This window comes from Apostichopus japonicus, chromosome 17, assembly GCF_037975245.1.
Source record: "Apostichopus japonicus isolate 1M-3 chromosome 17, ASM3797524v1, whole genome shotgun sequence".
Taxonomy (NCBI): Eukaryota; Metazoa; Echinodermata; class Holothuroidea; order Aspidochirotida; family Stichopodidae; genus Apostichopus; species Apostichopus japonicus.
This window is the reverse complement of record NC_092577.1, coordinates 32,537,250-32,547,447: the sequence shown is the minus strand read 5'-3', so window position 1 is coordinate 32,547,447 and position 10,198 is coordinate 32,537,250. Positions and strand designations below refer to the sequence as shown.

The 10,198-nt window shown below is 38.2% G+C and overlaps 1 protein-coding gene across 2 annotated transcripts; it reads right to left on the bottom strand.

Annotated features, from left to right (window-relative positions):
- Nucleotides 1-1,361: 1,361 nt before the first annotated feature.
- On the bottom strand, nt 1,362-9,218 carry LOC139984869 (uncharacterized). Of its 2 annotated transcripts, XM_071998983.1 has the most exons (7): nt 9,067-9,218; nt 6,239-8,125; nt 4,977-5,294; nt 4,609-4,848; nt 3,558-3,698; nt 2,944-3,081; nt 1,362-2,453 (listed from the first exon to the last, which is right to left on the bottom strand). In XM_071998983.1, exons 2-7 carry the CDS (start codon nt 8,109-8,111, stop codon nt 2,284-2,286), a joined length of 2,880 nt encoding a protein of 959 aa, XP_071855084.1. In that variant the 5' UTR covers nt 8,112-8,125; nt 9,067-9,218; the 3' UTR covers nt 1,362-2,283. The 2 variants fall into 2 exon arrangements, with proteins under 2 accessions (XP_071855084.1, XP_071855085.1); XM_071998984.1 differs by lacking the exon at nt 2,944-3,081 and having other exon boundaries at nt 2,313-2,453.
- Between the last annotated feature and the right edge of the window lie 980 nt (nt 9,219-10,198).

Genomic DNA, 10,198 nt, shown 5'->3' with positions numbered 1-10,198 from the left:
GGCCACTGCAAATCTGGCTGTCTTACAAAATATGAAAGTTTATATTGTCCATCAATTAAGTTCGTCAAATGTATTTAAGTCCAGACATTGGACAATAATGGAAAAATTGTAAAAGAGCGCTATGTTTGTCTTTCTGATATATTATGTAAAAGAACATGTAAAAGAATTCAAACAGGAAACAAAATCTGCTGATAATATATGATATCATATGATAATGATGAAACTGGCAACAAATTGCACCAGATCGCATCTAAGGACCTTCAATTGTTCAAAAAAATCTCAAAGGGGAGGGGGACACCCCCTCCCCTTAGACCCTTCCCCCATATCAATCGCAAAAAGTGCTTCCCCTTTCAAATTCCTGGCTACGACGTTGGGATATACATTATCTCTATGGTTTAAAACACTCAATGCTAATCTACGGAAGTTTAAAAGTGCCATCAACATAAGCAAAAACTTTGCCCCATAAGGTACAAATGTATTGAAAAAAGTTCGGAACAAAAGTGCAGTCGCGAAAGATAGGGTGTCTGACTGACACTGACCTTATCGTTGACGATGAGTGCGGGGGGGGGGGGGGTACAAGGCAGCAGTCGGAATTTTCTGACTCCAAAACCCATCCAGTTGGAATTTCAGCCACTACACCCCCCCCCCCCCCAATCATCAGGCCTTAGCTACGTCCCTGGATATGTATGGTCTTTTCCTCAACCTCTTCCATAATTTAATTCGTATTTACATTAGTTGGAAGTACCTGTGTCCATGACCGTCGCAATCAATAGGAAAGCTTTGCGAGGTAGATTCCACCGGAACTAGATTTTGTTGGTTTCTTTGGGAGTGAGTGGGGTGATTATCACAAACAGCTCTGTCAAATAATACGATTGTTGGGTTTGCTTCTCCTGCAACACGGGGGCGAATCCAGGATTTTAAAATCGACAGGGAGTTCGTTGAAGTCGACTCCCGTGTAAGGGGGGCAGTGGTACCTCCCCACCCCACATATATACGTTAAAAAATGGCGCCGTTCGGATACATAAATTTAGGTTATAACTTTGTTCTATATATAATTACTGTTTACACGCAAGATTGTGCTGCAATAACTACTTCAAATGTTTCTGCGAGGTTGGAAAATGATGGGGCGGTACAGCTCACATCACTACGGAGCCGACTTTCCGTAACACTCTGCACCACAAGGATTCACCCTAGGAGTGCAGGGTTCGTTGGGGGGGGGGGGGGGACAAGGGCCATAAAACTGTTAGCAAAAAGCTTCTTATATACTTCTAAAACCATCATGACATCTACACCGAATCGGAAAATCAGAGATCTCACAATCGTAAGTTGAAACAACTTTTATTTTATTTATCCAGACAAAACTCAACAGATAAATGCATTAAGAGCATATTGCAATTAATTATAAGGTTACACTTTTAGCGTAGTCAATGAAATTAAACTAAAGTAAAGAAATATTATTAGTATTATTATTTAATGATTATTATTATTTTATAATATTAAATTATTGTCATCACTGTTAAATGACAAAAAACTTGAATAGGAAAAGTAAGACAGAGTAGTAGCACTCAGCAAAACCGGTTTGTGTAGTTTAGCGTGACTGACTGAATAAAATAAAGAGGGGACCGTGGTGGGCTGTGTTCCATAGGCTACGCAGTTAGAGTCCCTTTACAATGAAGGTCACTTATTATAAGGATGTTGAGTCAAGGAAGCTAAATTTCCATGGTTAAATTAATGAAGTAGTTTCGGAAGTACATTATGTATCAAAGATATACACGATACTTTACTAACGGAGGCCGTACCATACGTCACGTTGCATGATTCAGGGATTGCCACTAGTGCAACCCACCCCCCCCCCACCCCACTCCCCCATAAAAATATATAAACGTGTGTAATTTTGTTCCCACAGTTATCCAACATTGTATTAAAAAATGAAAGCTTGTGAAAAAAACACAAATGTATAATTAAACTTTGTAAAGAAAATGCTTAGCATCATTTGCATATAATTCCTTAACTAAAACAAAAGGTGAGGGGGACCTCTCCCCTTATAGACTCCTTCTCTAAGACGGTACATCAGACATCCTCACCCCTCACCGTCTAACTCTGGTTAATGGCCTGCCGTACAAGAAACCTACGTTAGTAATTTAACATAGACAAAGATTGAGTGTAATACAAATAAAAGCCTTGTTCTCTGATCAATCGTGAATGAATTAGTAGAAGCTCAGTATATCCACAGACTGAGGTACTTTTCAATGTTTCTATTTACAAGAAACGAAATCCGTGATTTTATGAAATATTATGATCGTTTCTTGGTTCTTGGCAGTTCCATCCTGTCCAACCGTCAGCACAGACTCCGGAATAGCATTCCCCTGTGACGTAATCACAGGGAAGCGCGTTCGATTGTGCGCAATGACATACGCCCTCACAGTCTGCTCCGTAGACACCGGCAGGACATTCTGCAATAAAAAAAATTTAAATAAAAAAACACAACAAGAAGCTAATTACATTTTTTTCAAGAATCAATACCGTACAATTATTAGTTTACATTGCACTGCAACATAAGTGTGTTGTAAGAGGGATTTGTTGTTAAAGGGTGTGAAGACTCGCGCACAAAGAAACGTCTCACGCCGGTAATCTGACCTAGTTTCGAATGAGGTGTAACAGAAGTGTCAGACACCACCATCGATCCCAGAAAATACACACACAGCTTGCTACCGTCGGTAATTAGACACTAGTGCACAGTCAATATATATGCAGCTACGGTCAATACCCACAATACAGTGTACATAGCAGCTCTCCTCCTCTTTTCCGGCACCCCTCCCTCCCCCTCCCTCTCTGCCTCCCCCCACCCATCCCCCGCCACCTCCGTTCCTGATCGCCAATTCTGTAAGGATTGCTGGTTACAGTGTATGATATACTGTAGTTTCAGGATGAACATTACTGTACCGGTACTACAAGATTTTCCGTAAAACCCTGGAGCACATTTGCATCCGTAGGGATCTTCTTTACATATCAGTGAAGAGGAACATAGGTACGTTATACACGACAGATCTTCATGTTGCCCAAAGTAACCAAATCCATAAACTGGAACAGAAAAGAAATGCATGGAGCTCTCAAAATGCCAAACGAGATGATTAAGTGAAGTTTACGAAAACAAAATGAGGAAATTCAAATTAATTTTTATTTTCAACTTACGTTTTGCAGTTTTATCTTCTTTTTTTTTTAATATTAAAAATGCATTTTTTTTTCTCTCTTACAACCACATTTCAGAATCAGAAGCATGGCCTGTCTCGGCATCCGTACGTATGTAACGCAATGTTATTGCAAGTAGGATTCCTGTTGGCAATTTAGTATAACCGAACTCACACGAACCCGACCCGAACCCCCCCCCCCCCCAACCACACCGAGAAAAAGTGTCTCTATAAAAGTCATGAATACTCTCACAATTAGTGACCAAATATATCACTTCTGTACCTTAGGTTATATTTGTTTCAAATCACCCTTGACAGCAACTCATTTAGGCTAAGCCTATACTTGGTGGATGCATATATCACACTTACAGTGCTCGCAGTGGTCCCCATAGAAACCAGGCGTACATATACATTTGTCCACTTCCTGTCGTAACACGCCAACATTTTGACATGAACCCAGTTTCGACCCAACGTTGCAATCAGGCGGATTGCGAAGACCCTTCGGACAATCTGTAAAGGAGGATAACACGAAATAGTGCAGCGACAATAGAGTATATAATGTACTTTGCTGAATATATATATTTTTTCTTTTACATGAATGTCATACAATATATTCCATTTTTCAACAACAAAAAGAATAGCAATAATGGCATATAATGTTCACGGGTTACAGCAGCCAAAGTGCCTCATGTGAAGCATAAAGAATCTCTTAACCTTTGAAGTTGATTTTGGTTATTTTTTATAATATACATTTGTACATGAATCCTCTCACAATTAGTATGCAGTATATACAATTGAATATTCAGGTAAAAACCTAATTGATATTTAAATGCTTGAAAAGCTGGTAACGTATTGTTTATCTTGCAACAATAGACGTAATATTTCGCAAAATTCGCATAAAAAATCGTGAAACTATACCACCTCAATTCGTCTTCATAGTAGCCACAGCAAACAATTTTCATAACTAATTTCAACTCTTGACTTGAAGCTTTCCATACAAATGTTATTCCATACATCCCCGACTCTAATGCATTGCCAAAAAAGATGATCCATTGACTCTTCGTACTCATTACAATAGGAACAAATCGGATTATTTGCTGAACAGTGTTTGAAAATTCACTTGAAACTTTCAGCTTGAATGTAATGAATATTCAACAACACTTTTTTCATTAACAACAAAACTAAATCAGCAGTTCAATTAGGCTATAAGATAAGACTGTTTAATATCTTCTATAGTTTGACGACGTTAGAATATAGTTATATCACAAGATGGCGCGGATTAGGGAGCGGTCGGACAGGGCGTACTGGGGGGGGGGAGTGGGGAGCAGTGCTTAAACGGGACTAATACAGTGCTTAGCCAGCGCAAATTAACCTGATTAAACACATTGGCAGCAAAACTAAAAATGATTTTCTTACTCACCATATATTATTAGTCTCATTATTCCATGTTTAGCCCAAGACCTTCTTCTTTTCTTGTGAATTTCATAAATTCCTGCACTTTGACGGGTAACAGATTTCAATGTAATCGAATTCTTACCCCTCCACGAGGGCTTACCATTGTGTCGCCAAATGTAATTTCTTACAATAGGTGGTCGAGCCACTGAAAGAGTAATGTCATCTCCAGGGTAAACTGTTTGTGTCACTTTAGTGAAAGTTATTTCTGTAAAAAAGAGTAAACAACAACAGGAAATAAATACAAGGTGGTAGCCTCTTAGTTTGCGCCCTCTATTGCCCACCCATCCCGGAAATAATGGCGGTATTTAGAAATAACGTGTTGTAAAAACTTACTGTCGTCAGACTGTGCTATTGTTGTTATAATCGCTTCACTGTTAACGTTGAATTGTGACCGTAATATGTGCACGTATACTCCGACCTCCGATAGTCGTTTTGCCGAAAGTCGTTTACTCGGAATCATATATCGAATAAACGCAGGGTTCACGACTTCGCTGTAACTCCCGACTGGTAGGTTAGTCCCGGTTCCAACCGAAATGCTACGGTCCATCACCGAATAAGTACCGTAGCGGTACGGAAATGTTTGAATAAAAGTCAGCCCGTCATAGGGGTCAGAGGTCACGGCTGATGGAGTCATTGACACAGTGAATGATTCTGTTGAATTCAAATGGAGAATGAGCAAATCAGGGAACGTCAGGTAAATATAAATGCAATGCTAGTGATGTCGTAATCATAATGAATATGCAGCACATACACGTTACCGTCATAACGCAGAACTTGTCAAAAATATACTACCACGTTATCATCCATTCATATACAGTTAGGCTTAAAGGTAAGGATATGTCCTTTAGAAAGTGCATTTCCATGAACTAAAAAGTACACTTTCTACGCATATATCCTTGACAACGAAGAACATTTCCTAAAGATAATTTTCTAGGATGTGGATAATTGCACTTGTGACTTGCACTAACGAATAACACTTTTAAGGGTATAGTTGAAGTTAAAATGTATTACCATGACAAATGTTAACGCATTTATATCACATATGGATCCTTAACAGCAAAAAAACATTTTTTTAATGGATGCACTTTAATTAAAGTCACTCGAAATACTGAGCACGAAAATCAAACAACTTAATCCATTATCAACCGCAGTCCTTTTAGATGGAAACTATAACCATGTAAGCATGACGTCGTGCTCCTATGGTAAGTTTTAGTATGTCGAATGTGAAGACACATAACGCATGACGTTGCTATGGATAATAATGCGCGCGAAGACGGACAATGTTGGAGGATGCACAACATCCAGCACAAGTGATACTTTTCGTATGAAATATGAGACAAGTAAATATGTATGATATATATAGCTAGACGTAGTGATGTAGAAACAATTAAGTACAAGTGAACTGAAAATTATCTAAAATCGAATTACTGGAATACAAATATGCAATATGCTTAAATCAAGGAGCTATTACTTGCTTGAACTAAATAGAAATAAATATGAAGTACTGAATATTATAAATTGAATAAGATAAAACTTAGTGCATGTGCATTGATAAAGCTATGAATGTTGAACATGCACAAGCTATATGAACCTACCGTAACACGGAGGGTTCATGAAGAAAACCAAAGTTCCGCAAAGAGAATCTACACTTTCAAAGTTGGTTGTCTGATTAAGGAGGCTATTCAAGTCAGGAAGACCAATCGATGATAGCAACGGCTGAAATGAGTCTACGAGTTTCATACACTCTGCTTTAGACTGGAAGTTAGAGATGATACTGTTACTCACATTTTGTATAACGCTCTCCTCGATGAAACCGTGCGTATTTATGCTATTGATAAGATCCAAGCAAAGTTCATCGAATCGATCATAACCGATGAAAACTGGTATTACCTCACTAATCATCACTGGTAGGATATGTTGGATAATATCAGGTATCCCATCGAAATGACTAGCAAAGTCATTACAAGAGTTTGCGACGATGGGGAGTATTTCGCCCAGAAAAACACCAAGAAAGACACGAGACAGTGATTCAAGATTCTCTCGACGTAAATTAAAATAATCCCCTAAACTGCCACACAGCTCAAACCCGGATATTTCTCTTAGATTGAGTACTTTCTTGACAGCGGTGATAGCAATCGCTAATCGATACGAGCCCGTGAGCGGTCTAATACTGAAGAAATTAAATGTTTCGTGATTAGTGGAACTGCCGGGCACAAAAGCTGCCAGACATTTTCTTTCGACGTCAAAAAGATCACTTGTGCCGACAATTTCACATATCATTTGTAAATAGTAATTTGTGGGGTAATCGCCAGTTACATTAATCAATTTACAAAATTCGGTTGCAAAGTCATGCATAGAGTAAACCTCTAAAGTGTGCTTGACAATGAAAGCGATTGCCCCGACCATTGGATTACGGTAAAACATCGTTTGGCTAAAGTCTGCACTGTCATTGAATGGAAAAGAATTGTGTAATGAAGTGCATAGGGCGGGATCCGACTCAAATCGTGTAAAGTACGTTATTACAGATAAGATTTCCTGACACCAATCCTTATCACCTATTACAACTGGAAAGTGATCTAAAAAGAATAAGGACAAACTGTGAAAATCTCTTTGTTCATGCGCAGTAGATAGATCTTCACAGAAGCCGATTCTACCGTTTGTATAATACAAACCTAATGTTAAGTTAATCATGTAGTTATATCTGATAGGCTGCCGTTGACAGAACGATGATAGTTTAAGGTATTCGAGCAACTCCGCTAGAAAATAGGCTGAGATATTCTTGGTTTCATTAATGATAACAGCCAGTTTCATACCACTTACACGACGTAAGGAAGAACAGAGGGCAAATGCATCTCCCGAAAAAGCAGACGGCCCCAGCCAATCCAAAATATCGAGAAAGGGGAGGGACCATCTCTCGACCAATGAAATGATCAGATATTCACTATGATTTCTAATTAAATAACAATCGATAATATGTTGAAACATATCTTCCAATTCACAGCCAAGCTCTTGACACTTTTCCTGAATCTCACAGACGTCTAATATGTAAATGAAATTTGTAGATATATTACTTGTTGGGAATAACTCTTCAAATCCATTTCGACAACATGCTCCAAAATTCCATTCATCTCCATCTCTGAGAGATGAAACGATATTTTCACAGAAATTATAAACTATAGTAGCTTCATAATCCGATATATTAATCTGACTTAGCAATGGAGCATGTTGAACACAAGTCATCCCGAACATTTCCATCCACGAATTCGCGTTCCATAAGAAACCAACAAATTCCATGACGTCAGTAATATTGAAGCTTTCATTTCCCAAGGCTTCTTGGTTTTCCCAATTGACTTGCCACGTCGGCTCGAATCTTCGACATGGTGAAGATTTTTCTTCACCTAAAACGAAATGTGCGGATGTCAATGAAACCACAATCATCAAATAAAACAAACCAGACAGTGACGGCATTGTGACGTCATTAACTGTATATGAAGAAAAAATTGTAGCAAAAATGATTTTAATGATCGACTCCTATATAAGCAGCTAAATATTCAAACAATCAAAGTTGATATAAACGCATTATTTGGTTGATTAATATGCAACAAATCAGTGCCATCAAATAGCTCACCGGTATTGACCACAAAATTGCTAGAAGGTCATGTACAATATACTGGTCACTGCTGTATACAATTACAAATTAACGACTCCCAGGTCTAGGAATAATTCGGAGGATTGTCTGCATGCAAAAAGTTCTTGCGAATAAAAAGCAAAGAAGGATACAGAACAAGAAACACAATCATATAAGCAAAATCAAATCAAAGAGAGATTACAATAATTTGCACGCGTAAATTTGAGTATTCTAATGGCCTTCAGCTGTACACGCTCATATAGTGAATTATTAAAGTACACAAAGATAGGGTGGATATGGGATTTACAAAGTATATGGGATGTATCACTGGGGTCCCATACAGGGGATTTGGGGGGGGGGTTAAATATAAAATAATATAACATTTTAGACGAATAATGGTGCATTTCGAGGCTTATGTAGACTATAAATCAGATGTTTATCATTGGTGTCCATTTCATTTGTTGGTGCTGTTGAAAGGATTGGGCCGAGGTACTTCCCCCATCCACCGCCCCACCTGGATTCGCGCCTGTACAAATGATTGTAAATTATACCCCCAGTTTTAACGAATCTTGGCCAAACTTGGTTAAGATTTATTGTTTATTATAAATAAATAAATATATATATATATATATATATATATATATATATATATATATATATATATATATATATATATATATATATATATATATATATATATACAAAACCACAGGTAAACACATGTAAAAGCAAGAAAGTACTACACAAAAATAGAAGCTAAAACGTTAAATGTAAAAGCGAGTAATGATTGCTTACCTATGTCGTCGCTAAGTTTATGCAGGCCTATTTATATACTTTTGTGCTCAGTGTGTTAGGTTAGAAGAGCCTAGGCTAATGTTGTACCACGATTTCCCGTACGCGTTGGTAACCATGAAACATCATACTGCAATGTGGAAAGCTCATGGAAAGCACAGCTGGTAATCCAATAATACTGATGCCATAGAACGCACTCTTTAAGATTAGCCAAGTCTTAACATCGGTCCTAATCCTCGGCTGTATATGAGTTGGTATTTAAAACATTTCAGATCTTTCTTATTCTCTTGTTTCCCGTGGTATTCTACTTTTAGGGTAATCCATCGTCATGGAAACATGAAGTGTCATTTTGTTCCTTCATCTATGTTATACGTATCGGATTTTCGTAAGGCCATTTAAAGAGAATAGAAGATGTCTGTGTATGGTAGGGGATGGGGTAGACTGGGGACACTTGCCCGTATATAACAATTATATTTGGGTAAAAAAAATGTTTCCTTGCCGAAAATGTCAATACTTTTGTTTTGTACATTGCATCCCTGAAAATACGCTAATAATATAAACGGGAAAATACTTGTTGAGAAACCGATGATATTGACGTGACTTGGTTTAAATTGGCTTTTTGGCAATTGACTACTATTATAATTTATTTTTTATTAAAAGATGTGGTTCGGATCGGCATCCTTCGTGGGGAAGTATAACTTACCTCCCTCTCTCACTCAGGACAAGTGAACTGTCAATAAAAGTGACGTCATATTACCCGGATTTGATCGAGGAAAGAATGACGAGGAGAGCGAAAGTGCCAGGGGGGGGGGGGGGGGCTGAGGAGGGTGAAGGAGGTGCGTGGTTGTAATGGAGGGATCAGCTGACATATTAAAAAAAACCGTCTTGCCTATATAATGTGAAGCGCCTATATTGGTATAATGATGTCAACATTATGTAAGACTATAATGCTATCCGCTGCTATCAATGGTTATAATAAGCATTGCGCAATATTGATTTGATTTTGACTTTTACGGAATGAAGTTATACCATGAAAATGTGATGCCGAGTGAAATAGCAGTTTAATTTAAGTTTCGTTAGCCATGGTTCCCTCTCAACCCCCCCCCCCCCCTCCCTCTCGAAAAACACCCACAAA